Here is an 18,452-nt window from a genome sequence, read left to right as displayed (position 1 = left end):
ACCCCTCCCGGGGCCATGGCGGGGCGGTAGGGAGCTGCCCAGGCACCTCCCCTGACGGAGCCAAGCGGGGTCTCGGAGCCGGGCTCGCCGCCTCCCTCCCTCCCTCCCTCCTTGCCTCCCTCCGGCAGGGGGAGCCCAGGGCAGCCGCAGCGGCTGCGGAGGAAGATGGCGGCGGCCGCCTCGGAGCAGGTCTGTCCCCGCGGGCAGGGGCCGCGCCGGGTGAGGGGGCTGCGGGCGGGGCCGCCATTTTCGCTGCCATTTGGTGCTGGGCGCGGCGCCGTGGTGCCAAATAAACGTCTTCTCTCCCCAAAAAATATCTTGATTTTTTGGCGTGGACGTGACGAGGGACGGTGCCCTGGGGGAAGGAGGGGTGAGGCTTGGGTAGCGCCTGAACAGGAGCGGGTGGCGCGTCCCGCCCGTGTCCCGTTCCGCCCAAAGGGAAAAATGTTTCCCCTTGTCGAAGCGAGGCGTTGTGGCATTCCTCCACATGAGCGTAGCGGCTCTGTGCGAGGAGGTGTCAGCCGCTAGTTTGTGACCCCAAGCCGTGAGTTGCTCGGTCAGTATAAATAGAGCGGGTGCGTGAGTCATCGGACGAGGGTGTGCGAGTATGCGAGTGCTGTGGCGATGTATAAATAAGACATCAGCTCTAATTCGGTCTCGGCCTCAGCATCGGAGTTTGCATGCTTCAGTGAAAGCTAAATTTGTGCAGCTTCAGGATTAGTTTAGGGTGAACAAACCTAATATCATCAAAAAGATCAAGCTCCTTTGAACTGGACGCTTACGTTGCAACCTGCTGCATTCAGGAGTGGTGGAACAAAATACTGTATAAAGTTATAGAAATACATCAAGGTTTCTTTCTTTCCCAATCAATATGTACAAGAATTTCCCTTACATGCTAATTTGTCAAATTGTGGGGATACACTTTGCAATCTAAGCACTTCAAACAAGCAAGTTAAAGCTAGGCCAGCCAAGTTCCCCATGCCAGCTTTGAAGCTTTGCAGTATTTTTTGTAATGCTGCATGCAAGTCATAGAAGTTGAATGCAAACCTCGTGCTATCACAGCAACCTGAAAGCTGTCTCCACCACACTTCTTCCTGCATGTTCTGATAGACTCCCTAAGACTCTCCTGCATTAGTGCAGGGAGAACTAAAATCCTGTTCGTTAGTATATGACCTGCAGGATCATATTCCATATCATCCCCAAGAGGTAGAAGCCTGATGAAGTTAATTACAGCTATTTTTTTTTTGTACTGCAGCGGAGTTGTAATTCCTGTCATGATAAAAATGAGATATAAAAACAATTTACAATTTGTCTGAAAATACATGGATTTTCATTTTAGTGAAAAGAGGAGAGCATTAGAGTAGATTGCGGTGGTTGTATAGTGTAAGTACATAGCAGCAGACTGCAGTATAACATGATTCTGGATATAATACATTCCACTAATCCATTTTGTATTTTTTGTATATCATTTTGGTGGATTTACCTGCCTTACAACAGCTAACCCATGCTTTGTATTACAGCAAAGTTCCAATGGACCAGTGAAGAAATCAATGCGTGAGAAGGCTGTAGAGCGAAGGAATGTTAACAAGGAGCACAACAGTAACTTTAAAGCTGGATACATTCCAATTGATGAAGACCGTCTCCATAAGACAGGCTTACGTGGCAGGAAAGGCAACTTGGCCATTTGTGTGATTGTTCTTCTTTTTATTTTGGCTGTCATCAATTTGATTGTGAGTATAATGCTTAGGCTGTAAGCAATGTTAAGATGTCTATTAGAGAAAGAAAAGCTATTCCACTATGGCTGAAGGAGATTTCTCCTTTTTTCCTCTCCTTTGTGCTCCTTTGTACTCTGAGCAGGATTAGACAGAAGAATCTTACCATTTTAGTCATCATTACTTCAGTATTGTGGTCCCATGAGGAACCTACAATTTATCAAACGGAGGAGAAGGATATGCAAAGTGTTATTAGTGCAGTAGAAATGCATTTGGGATAATCTGGTAAGCCAGGAATATTGTATGTGTAATAACTGAGCAGCACATGAGCATTCAGAATCAATCAGCCACTGCACTTTAAACATCCATTGTTGTAACTACCACCTTTTTATTGCTTGATCAGAGAAAAGCAATGGGTTTTCTTTTTTTTTGTAATGAGACATGCATATCAGAAGGTGCTTTCTTGTAGTTCAAAAGTAAGTATATTCTAAATCGAGATATTTTGTTCAGGGAATTTGTTTGGCTTATGATACCATGGCTCCCCTTAAATGGGAAAAATATTAATTAAGGACATGATTTAATTTCAATTATATAAATATGGATGAATATTTTAGTTACCCTTTCAGATGAGTCTAGAAATCATGGAAAATGCTTTTAATAGTTACAGGTATTCTGATGTTTCCAGTAGGAATTGCACACACTAAAGTAAATTCACACCAAAAGCTCAATTAAATGCTAGCATTAGTAATTACCTCAAATAAAACATCTAATTCATACAATACTTTTTGTGACACTGTCCAAACAATCAAAGTAATCTTTGAAAATGTGTGTTTCTCTTTCAGATTACACTTGTTATCTGGGCTGTGATTCGAATTGGCCCCAATGGCTGTGACAGTATGGAGTTCCATGAGAGTGGCTTACTGCGGTTTAAGCAAGTTTCTGACATGGGTGTTATACATCCCTTATATAAAAGCACTGTAGGAGGCAGACGTAATGAAGATTTGGTGATCACTGGAAATAATCAGCCTGTAAGTTATATCATGAATTGAAAGTGTGTGAGCAACACTATGGAACTGCACTTGCATTATTAATAAACATTAAATGTGAAACATTGTTAACGTAAAATACTGTTTCTGCAGATTGTATTTCAGCAAGGAACAACCAAGCTTAGTGTGGAAAAAGACAAAACTTCCATTACCAGTGATATTGGCATGGAATTTGTTGACCCCCGGACACAAAACACCCTGTTCAGCACAGACTATGAAACTCATGAGTTTCATCTGCCAAATGGAGTTAAAATCTTGAATGTGCAAAAGGCCTCTACAGAGAGGGTATGTCGTTTTGAACTTTTAAAACCCTTTCTAAAAGGTAATTACTGAATTGCTCTAGTTGTAGAATAAGGAAAAAAATACTACTTTCACGCATATTTACAAATTTGACTAGAAATGCAGCTCTGAAAACGTAACTGATGCTAAAAATAAGGAATGAAAACTGACATTATTAAATGAGTATGACATTTGGAATACCATACTAGCTCCATTATCAGGATTAGAAAACTTGTGTGACTTTTTATCAAGCATTTATGCACTTCCTTGTACATGGATAACTGTTCCAGAAATAAAACCACTATGAAAAGCTTTTTTGTTGTTTCTAGCAAGAACTTCCAGAAGTAGCTACCAGAACATCATGCTTCTATTGGTGATAAATGTTAGTACATCAGAATTCCAAAAGCCTGAGTGGAAGTGTGGAGAACAATTACAGCATTACAAGAGTTGTGTTAGTTCACGGCTTCCAGGTTAAACATGTTCTTAGTTTGGTTGCTACATTAAATATGCTTGATTTATCAGAGAACTAAAAAACCTACATACTGGTAGGCAGGCATATATGTCAAATGTCAGTTAATGTCAGACTGAAATTTCTTGCACTCATAACGTCACTCATCATGAAGGCTTTTTAGACAGTAGTGCCCACAGTTCTGTTTTGCAACACTAACAGAGCAGTACTGGTGGTTTTATAGAGCGTTGTGTGTTATAGGAACAAAAAAGAGAGTTCAGTTTGATCTTCTTCATGTTAGCTCTGCAGGCTAACAGACAGTAAACACTGGAGAGAAAAACAATAACTATATCCTTATAGATGTAAGAGAAATAGATTAAATAAAAAGAGAAGAATACGTTTACATAATCACGTCTTACAAGGAAGCCTGCAATTGCTAGCAGTGTTAATTGCGCATCCCATGAAATCATCATACAAATCATTTCAATCACAATCAAACCATATGCAAACAAACAATTTTACTTACCTTCCAAAATTAAGTAAGCCATGTTTATAGACATAAATGTAGAAAATAAAAAACAAGCAGAAGATTCATAGGCATAACATTAGAAGGGTATAAAATACATTGAAATTTTTTTATTAAATTGTTGAATAACATTCTTAAGGTAATTAAAATTACCTAGATAAACCCAAGTGGTACATTTTCATTGATCTCTATTACTTTTGTTTGTTTACATTCTCAGATTACCAGCAACGCAACCAGTGATCTAAACATAAAGGTTGATGGACGTGCTATTGTCCGTGGAAATGAAGGTGTTTTCATCACAGGCAAGACCATTGAGTTTCGAATGGGGGGTAACATGGAACTTAAAGCAGTAAGTATTTCAAAACAGCATTTTTTGAATGTCTTAGTTTCAAATTCAAGCTGATAGTAAACTCTTGTAACTTTGTATGGATTAAAATTTTATATAAAATAGGCATAAAAGTTTAGTTGTAGTCAGCACACGTAGTAGAATTTTAAAAGGGATTATTACTTTGCTTTTAATTAGTGTTTTTTAGGTTACAGTGATTTAATTCTGTAAGACATGAAAAACCCACAAAGCAATTAAGGTAAGCTATTGGTCTTTGCACTGAAATGAATACCAAAGGGAATACATATCCCATTCTGGAGGCCTTATTGTGGACAGCAACCTTTGACAGAGGAGCAGAGACTAAGGAGCACCGCCTTCCTGCACCGTCACAGCAAGGCTCACCAGCATTCATTTAAGCTTTTTGGAGATTTTTAACAACATAGAGCATATAGAATGATGGAAAAGTTTCAAGAAGGGGAAGAATGTACTTCGATTTCAGGTGTGAATGAATTTCACATACAAATTTGAACACTGATTCCCATTTCATATACATTTTTTTTAAATTCACTTAAGGTCCCTTCCAACCCCAAGACATTCTATGATATGTTATTTATTCTGTAGATTTCTACAGCCATCTTAAAAATGTCATTTGTTGCTTAAACTAGCTTGTCCTTTTTAAAAAACAGTCTGCCTTGTTTAACTAAGAAGTTATACTTTTTTTTCGTCTTTCTTAATAGGAAAACAGCATTATCCTGAATGGAACTGTGATGGTCAGCCCATCAAGACTGCCAAGTTCTTCTTATGGGGAACAGTTTAACAATGGCAACTGGCTGCGCTTCAAGCTGTGTATGTGTGCAGATGGAACGCTGTTCAAGGTTCAAGTGACAGGTCATAACATGGGTTGTCAGACCTCTGTCAATCCGTGTGGAGCCACACACTAAAACAGAAAGCACTACCAGGAGAGTTCTCTATGTGTTTACATATATTTGTATGAAGTAACTGCATGCCTTCAAGGATTTCTGTTTCTACAGGAGTTTATACTGATGTTTATTACATACTATTTTTAAGCACAGACTCACGTTCAACAGTATTATGTCATCATACTGCTAGCCATGATAGCAGCCCTGTTTTAGTAAGCTTTCAGTTTACACGCACACTGAAATATCTTCTTGAATTGGGATCAGTAGAATACATTTAAAGAACATGATTTTAGCAACAACCTCGACTGGCTTCAGTTGCCACTAAAAGAGGTTTTTGGCCTACATCCCAAAACCTTGAGGATTGCTGAGAACACAACTGCAATCTGAAGTACTTCAACAGGAGTGCCTGTTTGCTGTTGGATGTGCATTTTTCCACAGGATGGCTGAAGTGGCAAATTTTTGTCTTCTCAGCATTTACTGCCAAAGGTTGCTGTAACGATCTCCCCCCCAAAAAAATTATGTGGATTACTGTATGTGTACTAAAAGAAAGCTAGTGGCAGATTGGCTAATGGTACATTATAATATTGCAGTAAGTCTGTCATCTACGGTCACATTGTTAAAAAAAATAAGCTAGCACAAATAATATTTGCAAAGTAACATGGAGCATGGACATGTAACTTCAGTTTTGAAATAGCATAGCTGGTAAAAGTGAAAGTTGCAATTACCAAAGCATTGCTTGAGCTCCCCTTCTGTCTGTGGAATTGAGGGATTCTACACTTAATTTATGAGAAGTATTTATAAAATGTGCTTATTACAAGGTACGTTCTCAAAGATGTACTGATAATTTGCTTGGTGCCCAAAAAAGTGTCTTCCTGGGTGCTTTAATGGGAACGGTGTACGAGTCTATTACTCAACAGCTAATAATCCGAAGCACGACTGTAAGCAGCCTCATCCAAGATGCTGCAGCGTCTAAGGTCTCTTTTTTTCCTGTGAATGTCAGTCCTGATGTATTACTGAGCACCTGATAATTCAATTCTGAAGCTAAACTGCGGGTCTGCAATTCTAAACGTGATGGTACTGGATGCCACTACAGCAGAGTAAATACACGTGGATCTGAACTTGTCAACAGTGAAACTGTGTCTAGGGTGAGCTGGGGCCTTATAAAAACTCTTAATGCCTTAGAACTGCTTTTGTAGAGGCAAAATTTGTGGTCTGTACTAAAAATAGACTAGCTCATTGTAAGATTCCTCCTTCCCCCATGTACTTTCTTCAGTTTGAAATAGTTTGGGATTTTTGTGTGTTTTTTTTTTTTTTTTTTTTTCCCCCAATATAATCAAATAACCTTAATAATGAAGGCCACAAAGGTGACTTCCACAAAGGTGACTTTGCAAGTACTTTTTTGACACTAGGCACTAAGCATGCACTTCTCTTCCTAAAAGCTGTGCAAATGTTATACATTAACTTCAGAATTGGTCATTTGTTATGGGAATATAAATTACCTACCCTTGTTTTATAGCTCTTAGAGTATGCAAACTCCGCAGACAAGTCAGCTTCTGCTGCAAAGAAGTTCCTGTCTAAGGTCCCAGTCCCTGCATTTACTACAAGTCAGTAAGTCCTGGTGCAGGATGTGTATGGGGGGCAGTGATTTTTGGAGGGGAGCCTTTAGGTCAGGCTTTAGGCTGCTCTGGAGGTCAGAGGAGTCACATTTCTCTTACTGGTTAAAGGCAAAACCAGATTTTGATGCTATGTAGCTGGGGTTTTGGGGGGTGGGCAGCAGTGGAGCTGTCTAACAAAAATGGGGTAAAATGCAGCAAAAGCCATTGAATTACACACATTAAAGATTACAGGAGAGCACTAAGGTACATTTTGCATACTGCCTTCATGACCTTCATGGTTTCACTGCAGTTAATATTTATCAGTCTTTTCAAAAAAGATTTTTAAAAACCTTTACTGCTCTAAGTAGTGTCCCAATCAGGATGTTTAAATTAGGAGAAGGAAATAAAATGGTTACTTTTTCAGAACTTTCACTCAGTTGACAATGGCAGTTTGTCACTTTACTTACATCTATATGCAAATATATATTTATGTACATTGTATAATGCTGCTTATATTCATATTATATATACACATGTAAACACTAAGATACATGTCTGACATTAATTCATACTGACATACACATATTCATGTATACATAAATATAAGCAGCAGCATCCTCCAAAGCCAAACTAGAATTTGGTCAGTAACAGACACTGCCTCAATCAAGTAGAATACACATGAGCAGCACGTTATAGCTCTTCTTCAGTTAATACTGACATGCCTACATGCTAGGATGGGATTCTTGACCTGTAATTATTAAGAATTCTTATTCAAATACTGTATGCAACATAGCTGAACAATGCGTCACAAAGGTACTTTTAAATCGTGGTCTGAAGAATTGATTTTGAGGTGTGGATTTTTAGTCAAATGTAGCAAAACCAGTCATATAAATACCAAGTGATATAAATTATTGACTTGCTGGCCACTATTCATGTGGTGTTCATGTATTTTGTTGCCTTCATTACACGGTTTGAGAAATGCTGACATTATATATGCCCTGTGTTGTGCAGTAATTTGTTTTTTATATCTTCTAACTGCCTAAAGTACATTTTTCAATGCTTATTTATAACACTGTGTGGCACACTGCTTATTTAAATCCCACAGATGCACTTGAGATTCTGTGTTTTTAAAGTACATTCTACGTACTCTGTGTAAAAATACCATACTGGTTACACTGAAACAACTTCCATGTGATGAATTCTCAGCATTTGTAAAGGTGGTTGTTGTTTCAATAGGTGGAAGACAATTGGATTTCTGATGTTTGTTTTGAAATGAAACAATAAATTCTAAGACACAGCTGTGGTTTAGAAGTGTTATTGTAATAATACAGTCTCTGATTAAAAGACGTTGTTTTATTGACAGTGAAACTAGTGTTTTATTAACTGTAAGTATGAATATCATTCCACATCTATTTGTCATGGATTATACAGCTAGTGGACTTTGCTCAGCGGTAATTGCGTATGATACCTGAAGTTACAGTTCAAAAGTCTCTACTGCGTTTAGTTGGGGAGTACCTGAGAAGCCGCGTTTCTTGCGTGACGGGCTGGAAAAGAAAGAAAAGGTTTGGGTTGTCTTTTGGGAGAGGCGGAGGGAGCGGGAAGCTTACTAATATATGAACTTGCTTTTTGAAAAATACCTAACATGCCAAACCTGTATGTTTGAGACAGAACACTGGTAGTGGTTTGGGTGTCTCTTCTGTGTTGACTTCTTTAACGTCCAAGTATTTCCGCCTCCTATCTTGACTCCTGTTATGCTGAACTTACCCTAATTTCACAACTTATATATAGATACTATGGATAACCTTCGTTTGAGCATCATGGCTGTGGTCCTTTACTTTAACATTCCTGGATTGGTGGGAACCAAGTCACAGCAGCTTCTTAATGCACATCACCACTCAGACTGCCGGTGGGACGGGAAGTTCTCAGTGAATTGCTCTTTTGCTGGACTATCTGCTATTCCAGAAGATATATCACAAACAGCACTAACAGCTGACTTCAGTTACAACAACATCACAACTTTACTGTGCGCCAACAGGAGAAATGAAGACTGGATGCTAAAACATCTGAATCTCAGTAACAACCTGATTTCTGAACTCTCCATAACTGCTTTTAGAAATTTACCTGCTTTAGAAACTCTAAACCTCAACGGTAATTCCATCAACACCCTCGTGCTAGACATCCCTACACCTGCACATGCTTCTAAAACGTATAGAAAAGTCCATCACTTCCTGCCTGCTTTGAAAGTGTTGTTGGCTGAAAGAAATTATCTCAGTGCAGTTCCAAGAGGTAAGCATCTCAAAATCTTTAAGGATCTCACTCCAAGGAGTAAGTTGGTTTTGGATATGATATGGTACTTGTTACAGAATTTAGAATATGATTGTTTCATCTAGTTATGTTTAAAGTGAGGCCAAATTTCACCTGCATGCAAATACAGGCTAAAGCAAATGTGTTGTTTGGGATTTGTTTGGTTTTATACAGTCTTAGCAATCATACCACTTAATGGCAGTCAGGTATAAGCAAAATCTCTCCACCAAAAGGCACAGGAATAATTTTCCTTGTTTGTATAGAACAGGAAGTAAGGTTCTTTGAAAAACACAAGCCTTCATAACTCAGTCATGGACCTTAACATTTAAGAAAATTACAGATAAATTTCATACTACACTTCAGAAGAAAGTCAGTAGCCTTTAAAATAAAACTTGCTCCAATTTTGGTATTTCATAAAGACAGGAAAATACATTTTGTTCAGTCAAAGCAATTTTGCTACTACGCAACCAAAGTGACACCTTCCATTAATAAGAGAAGGATTTAAGGCTTTGCTAACCTTTTAGAAAGTGTTTCTTAGTAACTGAAGCATGCTAGGCATCACAGCCTTTATGACAGTCTGTATCTTCATAAACAGAAGATCCACATTGTCCAAAAAGTGTTTAAATGAAGTGCAAGCTGCAGTACAAGCAATGCTATCATACACACTGTTTGCTGTATTTAGTCAGTCCCTGATACTATCAGATTTATTAGCTTTAGACTTTGAAAACACCAGGAGAAAACAAAGTAACCACACCTATCAAACAAACTGGAAGGGAGTAATTTTGCAGTTACACAGGGTCCGACAAGTTCTGTCATTCCTCTTTTTTTGACACTAAGTAATTCCTTTCAAACAGGAAACTTTCAGTTCATTTTTTGCTGTATCTGTAAGGTTCCCACATGGAAAATATAAAAACTTTGTATGTGTAAATGTGTAAAATACACTGATGCAGATTTGATTGTTCTGACAGCTAAGTAGAACTCCTTTTCATAGATCAACCTTTTTTTCTGAGAGTCAAAATTTATTTTTTAGATCCTAAAAGTCAAATTGCTGTGCATCATACCCCCACACTTCAAGCAGTACTTAAATCCCACACTCATTTAAATGCATATTCAGAGCTTCATTTTCCCTCTCCAAAACACTTCACCAGTGCTCTGGTTCAAAAGCCAGAGACTCTTACTGGAGACTCTGTAAGAAAACACAAACCTGAAGCAGAGGGCTTGGGTCATAAAGAAACCCCTCTCATAGTTGATGCTCCAGGTACCAGGCTGCTACCTACTGGTGCTGTATCACTGTGTACTTCTGGCATAACTTCAGCTTCAGGGCTGCATCTGAACTACCATTCTTCATCCAGGTACAAGGAGTAATTGATGAAACTGCCAGCACTTCTGAATGCCTTTCCTATCAGCTACCTCCAGCTTTACAGCAGGAATGAATCATTCTCTCTGCTTTTCACAATAAACCTGGAGATCCATTACTCAGCAAACAGCAATTACAGATTTCCTATAAACCGCATAGCACCAAGGGCAACATTTTTAAGAAGTAGCAGCTTCTCAGCAATGCCCCATGACTAGAAACCACTTGAGAGCAGCATGCAGGTGTTACAAAGCTCTGCTGACATTGAGCATTCAGGTTCCCATCGGAACCTGCAGGCTACAGCTTTAGGGGCTCCCTGCAGTGTGTAAGAAAAACAAGGGATCTCTAGCATTCAGAAGAACTAGTTATGCAAGACAGATGCTGTTGTAGCTAGGATATGCTGTAAAACATACTGACACACTGAATTCACAGGCAGACAGGCATAAGCATTTTGTTTTCAGCCAGACATATGTCCTACGAATATGGTTCAAGTAATTCCCCATATGAGAAACGTGTGTGAACGTGCAGCTGGCAATGAACAGGAGAAATTGTGTCACCTTTTGTATCTCCATCTTTTATTTGCAATTAACATCCTTGTACTTTATAAACTGTGTACATTTCACCTTTTGACACCCCTCCTTCCCCACCTCAAATTCTCCAGAGTACCGTGCTCAAAGTAGAGATCAGTCAAAATGACTTTCACAGCATGAAGGAATGCTACTGCTCTTATGGACATGTGAATTAAATTTTAAAAAAAAAAAAAAAATGCTTTGATTGTGTGTATATTAAAATGCCTGCTGTTGATGCTATACAACTTTTAGGTTGGGCCACCTCTTCAACAGAAAAGGCAGGATAAACCAAAGGCTGCAGCCACTACTTGCAGTAGACAGTAACAGAATGAATTTCCTTGCAAAGGTTTTTTAAAAGCCACTTGGCACACCTGGGAACACAATAATATAAAATGTAAAATAATTTTGCTCTTCCTAGGGCTAGGACTGCTGCAATCATTACAGTCTGTCCATCTGTCATTCAATGGCATACTACAGATTGACCAGAATGACTTTCAGAACTGCTCACAGCTGAAAACCATCTACCTACAGAACAACAAGATAACTACAATTCATCCAGATGCCTTCCAGGGTCTCAACAACTTACAGGTTGCAACATTACAGCTGTTTCAATGTTTTCTGCTAATCACCAGTAAAGATTGTTAATAATCAACTATTCAGTGACAATTATATTGGTCTGATTTTGATAAGAGTATAAAATTATGAATGAACGCAAATAGTTTAAATAACATTTATATGTAAATATTTGTTTGTATATTCAGGAACACACACTTGTAAATACACAAAATACAACCACAAAATTACCCACTTAACTATGCCACAAACCCCGCTATAACTGGCATAAACATACACCTCCTTTTCTTCCCCCATTCCTCCCATGTGCGCACACCCACACACACCCCCTTTCTTTTCCACTTTGAAAGAAAGGCAAAGCCCTAAAATGCTGTCATGGGCCCTCAACAACTTTGCCACAGCCAAGCTGAGAAAGAATTACACGTGAGTTTCAGAGGAGATAAGGCTGAAGAGGCTACTTCCAAGGAGGCTAGAGAGTCGTGAAGAAGCACAGGACATCTTCCCAACTGAAAAATCCCTTGCACCCAGGGACATCATGCAGGAAGCACCCCACGGTGCGAGACCTGCAGATTCCCAGTCACAGAGATGTAATTTACAATAAAGGGACTACTAAACATACCACAGTCTTTTTTGTTTAAATCAAAAAAGTTTAGTGCAATATTATTGAAACGTTAAACAGATGTATTGTTCTCATTTCTTTCAAATGCTTGCTTATTAAAATAAATGCTGTTGTTGCTATTGCAATTCAGACTCCAGTCTAAGGCTTATCGAATTAATTCTGAATGAATTATTTCCACGCAGGTCGTGGATCTCCGTGAAAATGCTCTGACAACAGTCCTACCACAGATGATAATCCATCTGAACATCTTTCAACTTGAGGTGGATTTGTCAAGTAATTCCTGGATATTTAACTGCAGACTGAATGCTTTCAAACATTTAATTCCTTTTCTTTCTGACTCCATGAGGAAAAAAATGAGTACTTCATACAGTAAATCTGCCAACAACTCTGAGAAACCTGTACTGTACCTTTCCAGTTTCCATCTGAACTGCAGCGAGGGCATTTTGTTCGAGACGGCTGCAATCCCAGCAGGGCAGACATCAGTGCTACGCTGTGACACGGACAACACAAGGGGTGTGTAAAACAGGGACTCTGTCCATACGTGCTGCTGACATCCAAACGCATGCAGAATGATCAAAGAAACCTGGTTCGAGAAGTGGATTTCTAAAGATGCTATTTTTCAAATAATTGAACAAGAATTTAACATGTCAGTTAATTAAGTAGAAAGTATTATAGAGGAATATTTGTAAGTTCTAGTTCTCAAAGAAGTCTTCATCTCCTTTGTAATATTAAACTAGTGACACTAACTTCCAATCATACACAAATTTCAGTATGTAGTGTATAAATGTGTACATTATCTACTGAATGCAAACAAAGGACAGAATAGGCTTTCCTCTTACTGTGATTAATAGCTGTGGGGTAGTAATTCTGGGTGAACGTAGAAAAATGAGAAGGATACAATATTGCTTCTAGTATTCAGTCACAGCAGAATGAAAAGAGTGCATTTGCACGTGAGAGGGTAAAGCCAGCAGCAGGACCAAGACCGTACATCATTTCAGGGACTTCCTCCCCCACCCACACCAGTTTTCGTGGAAAGTCTGCTATTTAGACACCATGTGTGCTTTATTTTAACGTAGAGAAAGTACTAAACTGAAGATGGTTTGACAGACACTTGGCACAACATCAAGTAACTATGGATAAAAAGAAAATTGATGTTTATAAAAATAACATTAAAATTATCACAGAGAGGCCAGAATATCACTTTATAGAAATAACCTGACCCTGCAAGCCAAGTATCCTCTACTTTTAAACACGTTTTCATTTGTGTTTTCTTTTCTTTCAGGCAATGGAGTCTCTTGGTGGACACCTAAAGGCAGGATTTTAGAGGGAAGCAGTCTTCCTCACATGACACTGGATTTAAGGAGCAGTTTAGTAATACACAATGCAGAAAAAACTGCTGAAGGATTATATATGTGTATTTTTAATACAACAAAGAAGAAATACCTCATCTACAACGTACAGGTGAAAGAACAGGTTTCAACATCTTTGGTTAGAAAAACCCGGGACACGAACCCTGACTTTAGACAAGAAAGAGCAAAGGTGGACTTTACCCTGGCCATCTGCCTCTCCGTGTTCATTACGTTTTTTTGTGCTTTTTGCCTGGGTGTTTTTGCTAGACCCTACCTTGCGCGCCTGTGGATGTGCATGCACAGAAACAAAAGTAGAGGTTCAGAGCATACTTATGCCAATGAAGCTTTTGCAGATGAAACCCTGAGCAGACAGCGCTATACAAGCCAACCCCCAACCAGGCAGCAAAACCTGTCCGCTATTTATGACAATTTTTCAAAACGCACACGTGCTGTTCCTGCAGACGCTGACCATTTGTATGCGTGTATCATTGACAGCATGGTGCACACACCGAATGCTGAACAGTACCCAAACCAAAACAAGAAGATTGACGTGAAGAAAGACCCAGTGTTTTCAGACATCAGAGCTAATTCCAGCAATTCCGAATTTATGAAGTTCGGACAACCTTCTGCAAGGACAGATAACAAAAACAACAAGGAAATAACACCAACAAAATTAATAAGCAATGACACTTCATTACGGGAACACTCACAACATGCAAATTATGAAGATTTAGAGAAGAGCAGGCTCCCTCCCATAGCCAGCAGAACAGATGCCGACATTTACTCGATTCACATTGACTCTTCAGATTCAGATTTACCCTACGCAAGAGAAGTTGGCATCCCACTCCCCAGAGGACAATCCCACACAAGTGCACAGGATTCTAGGAACAGCAAGGTGGGAAACAACGCTGAGCAGCTGCAGTCTGAAATGACAGAGCCCGCACCAGTCTCTCCTGGAAGAAAAGGTGTCGTTTCACATAATGAACCCCTAAACATGGCAAAACTTATGCCTGGAAGGCAAAGATGGGATGGAGAACTTGGTCTAAATGGCAATATAAATATAACCAGTGATGTTGGAGACTTGACTTTATCTAGGAACTGTACGAGAGATACAAAGACTGAGGGTTTAAGCAACTACCAAAAAACAGAAAACTCTCCTCGTGCACAGTACGACCGCACAACAGAAGGTGCTGCTGAGCGAGGTCATTTAGCAGATTTCTTCGGCGACAGCTCCTCAGATGAAGGGACTGCATTCACAATGAGTGATGAGAGCTCCTTAGAAGATTTTGAACCGGAACAACCTGGTGCCAGCAGCAGCCTGCCGGCCCCTCAGCCATCACTAGAGAAAGCTGATGCTGACAGTGAAAGTGTTTATTGCTCAGCACGGCCAGAGCACCCAAACACTGCTGCTGAACTTCAACAAGCTAGAAAAAATGAAGACAAGCACAATGTAAATCTTGAAAACGCTACTGATGGGTTCAGATACTATCAACTATTACATCGCTACTACGAGTCAGATACTATCACGGCTAAAGCAGCATCACCTGACACTGATAAATGTAGCAATAGTGTAAACACGTCAGATTCAGACTCAATTAGTTCAAGTCAAAAAGTTTCTGAATCATTTGACTATTTTACCAGTGAAGAGTCAACCATACAAAACTCTATTTCAGATTCTCCCCGCAAACACGATACAGACTTTAGTAGCACGTCACTTTCATTAAAACCTTCTCCCCCATATGCAAGAAACACAGAAAATGCTCCTGAGGATGCTGACTTGCAGCTGCAGTTTCCCATTCGGCCACAGCATTTCCCCAGATCCAGTCCCACTGAACAGAAAGAGCATGCACCAGAGGTAAGCACAGAAGAGCTCACGGATGGGAGCTCCTCAGAAAGTGATCATGATGAAAGGGACATTACAGTACAACAAAACAGCAGTACTTCCCAGAACAGTTCTTTTACTTTTGCTCCCATTGATATTGTTTTGAAGGAAACTGTTAAAAAAGCACCACTACTGCACACCAGCATGGGCAGCAATGAATCGCCTCTTCAATCCCTGCTGGAAGACAAAACTGAAAAACCTTTTAAGCTTAGCAGTGAGAAAGAAGACTCGTTACCACAGGGTGAGCATGGGAACAGAACTAAGACTTGGGGATATAAAATGCAAAGTTTTAATGAAGAAGAGTATGATGAACACGTAGAATTACAGGATAGCAGCAGCTGTAGCTCTCCTGAAGAAATGCAGCCTCGTAGTGTTACGGCAGATTTGCTGCATATTGAATCTTCTGGGAAAACAGAGCCAGCCTTCAACACAGAAAAGCATTTCCAGTTGGATCCAAGTGAAGAGGATGCGTATTCCTTATCAGTCCCATCCAGTTTCTTTAAGGGAAGCCTACAACACAGCTCATTCCCACAAAAGAATACAGGAGATAAAACCCCCAGGAACACTGATTCCAGTGAGAAGGAGGACGGCACTACTTTGCCAGGACTGAAGAACGATTCTACAACAGCTGTCAGCCTCCCAGATTCAAGTGAAAAACTCACTCCAAAACCTCAGACCAGACAGGGCCAGTTTTTTGCTAAGAAGAAAAGAGCATTTGACGGATTTGCAGTCATGTTGCAAAGCACAACAGACTGCAGCAGTCCAGACACAGAAGCGTAACACTACGCTCCTGCAGGGGCTTTGTCATACAACAGGTGCAAAAATGTCTGTGGACAAATAAGCCAGATACTTCGGACTTGTGCTTACAAGGGTATTTGTGTGTAAAAAATAATAATAAAAAGGGGTAGGGAACATGAAAAACTACTCTAGGATACTCAAATGAGTGAACTCAGTAGTTCTAAGTGTTAATAAAGGTTTACTGAATTATAGTAATAGTATATAATCACTGTCTTATTTATTCTAGTTATGAAGATACTAGTTTCCTTCAGAAATTCTCACTGATATGCAGTTTTATTTCTCTGTCTAAAATAAATGTAACACTGAAATTATTACATTATCGCTATTATTGTGTTTTCCTATTGGAATCTCGCTATACATGAGAGAGGATATTTTAGCATCTTCTAACCCAGAAATTTGGTTCAAAAAAGCAGAAGTCTCTAAAGACCACCACCTTTGCAAACACAGGAATATTTTGTCAGTCACTTCCACTACAGTTCAGCAGGCTTTCAAAATATATATTGGAAAAAATGTTTCATCTTTTTTTTTCTGCCCAGAAAGCTGCAGTAGCAATACATACCGTACACTACTTAGGAAGAGGAGCAAGTTTTTTAAGCCTCCCTTTGTGCCATAAAGCTACAGGAAAGAAAAAAAAATAAATAAATATTATCTTCTGTTCTCATCACATCCACTAAGAAAATAAAAAATTCCTTTATGAAGGAGTAAATTAATGACTAAGTAGAATTAATTCTACTGTCAGAATATTGATGATATTGTCTGAAACTTACCTTCACGTTTCTGTCTAAATCTTGCACCTTTGCTTTGCTGTTGAGCACTGCAGACACTTGTTATCATCAGCTATTCATTCAAACTCAAATATTCAGCTCCTTCCCCTTTTCATTAGTTCCTCACAACATTAGCAACTGCTCTCAGAAATACTACAAGATATTATATATTTCCTGTGACTTCCAGCCAATACTCTTTATACTGTATGCCTTCAATGCTCTTTTTTCCCTACACCCTATTTCTCCAGGCCCTTCAGTGCCCAAAAGGTACACAATCCCTCACTGAATCCCTTTGAGATTTATCATTCACTTTTCTTTACCTTTCAGCTGTTGTAATCAACCATATCTTGTGGGATATCTTGTGGGCACTGAAAATATTCCTCATTTGGCTTGTTTGGTCACTATTTTCTAGAATACTTATTCTAGTACAAAAACAGTTGCAGTTATAGGAGTATAAAAGTACATTAGACAGGCACGACTTTTTGTTTTTCTTTTTCCTCCTGCACAGAAGTTATGCTTGCAAAGAGGTGTGACTGGAACTGCTCTAGGGATGTTGGAACTTCTTTAGCTTCACCAGTAACTTCAGGTACCAAAAAAATCACAATCACCTAAGATATAAGTTAGTACCACAGCTGATAGCAAGTAAATGAAGTCACAGAATAGGCCCCATAAAAAAGTAGTCAGCATCTGCTGGATGAATTCTCAAATGAAGACCAAAGAGCTGACTGTTTTGGTAACAGTTTGGGCACACCTTTCTTACAGGGTGTAAGCCTCTTCCTTTACTCTCTTTGTCAGGCTTTACAAGCACGCTTCCTATTCACCACCAGATTTGGAATTCTGCAGGCAGTATTAAGGAGGAAGGTTAACTCATGGCTGTTTTAAAAACTGAAGTCGTGAATGTACTAGAGACATTTAGGCTGCAATTTTCATGTCTTTTTGCTAGCAGCTTTTCTATTGTTCTGCTTAGATATTACCCCTTCTGCTTTGAAAAGGTCAACTCAACAGCCCATTACAAGTCAAATAATTGACAAACTCTTCTAAAAGCTAAGGAAAACACGAGTGTTTGAGGTGATGAAGAGCCTCAGATATAAATACTCCCACATTCAAATATGACTAGACCGATGTTCTCTTCCAGTACAAATAGTATCTAGAATTTACGCTTCAGATCTTCAGGATCACAGAATGGCTAAGGCTGGCAGGGCCCTCTGGAGGCCATCTGGTCCAACCCCTGCTCAGGCAGACACCCACAGCAGGTTGCCCAGGACCATGTCCAGGTGGCTTTTGAAGATCTCCAAGGAGGGAGTCTCCACAAACTCTGTGCAACCTTTGCCAGTGCTGTTACCTGCACAGTAAACAAAGTGCTTCCTGATGTTCAGAGGGAACCTCCTG

At 39.5% G+C, this 18,452-nt stretch overlaps 2 protein-coding genes across 3 annotated transcripts; both read left to right on the top strand.

Annotated features, from left to right (window-relative positions):
- Positions 1 to 57: 57 nt before the first annotated feature.
- SGCB (sarcoglycan beta) lies at positions 58 to 8,148 on the top strand. The gene is made up of 6 exons (XM_084516733.1): positions 58 to 189; positions 1,521 to 1,730; positions 2,555 to 2,740; positions 2,852 to 3,043; positions 4,229 to 4,360; positions 5,074 to 8,148. Exons 1-6 carry the CDS (start codon positions 166 to 168, stop codon positions 5,275 to 5,277), a joined length of 948 nt encoding a protein of 315 aa, XP_084372859.1. The 5' UTR covers positions 58 to 165; the 3' UTR covers positions 5,278 to 8,148.
- Positions 8,149 to 8,329: 181 nt separating this feature from the next.
- LRRC66 (leucine rich repeat containing 66) lies at positions 8,330 to 16,610 on the top strand. 2 transcript variants are annotated; one of them, XM_084516732.1, is made up of 5 exons: positions 8,334 to 8,413; positions 8,640 to 9,137; positions 11,497 to 11,666; positions 12,453 to 12,783; positions 13,553 to 16,610. In XM_084516732.1, exons 2-5 carry the CDS (start codon positions 8,645 to 8,647, stop codon positions 16,279 to 16,281), a joined length of 3,723 nt encoding a protein of 1,240 aa, XP_084372858.1. In that variant the 5' UTR covers positions 8,334 to 8,413; positions 8,640 to 8,644; the 3' UTR covers positions 16,282 to 16,610. The 2 variants fall into 2 exon arrangements, with proteins under 2 accessions (XP_084372857.1, XP_084372858.1); XM_084516731.1 differs by having other exon boundaries at positions 8,330 to 9,137.
- Positions 16,611 to 18,452: the final 1,842 nt, after the last annotated feature.

Source organism: Aythya ferina (assembly GCF_964211825.1).
Source record: "Aythya ferina genome assembly, chromosome: 4".
NCBI classification, from domain to species: domain Eukaryota; kingdom Metazoa; phylum Chordata; class Aves; order Anseriformes; family Anatidae; genus Aythya; species Aythya ferina.
Note: the sequence above shows the minus strand (reverse complement) of the source record. Positions and strands in the feature narration are given on the sequence as shown.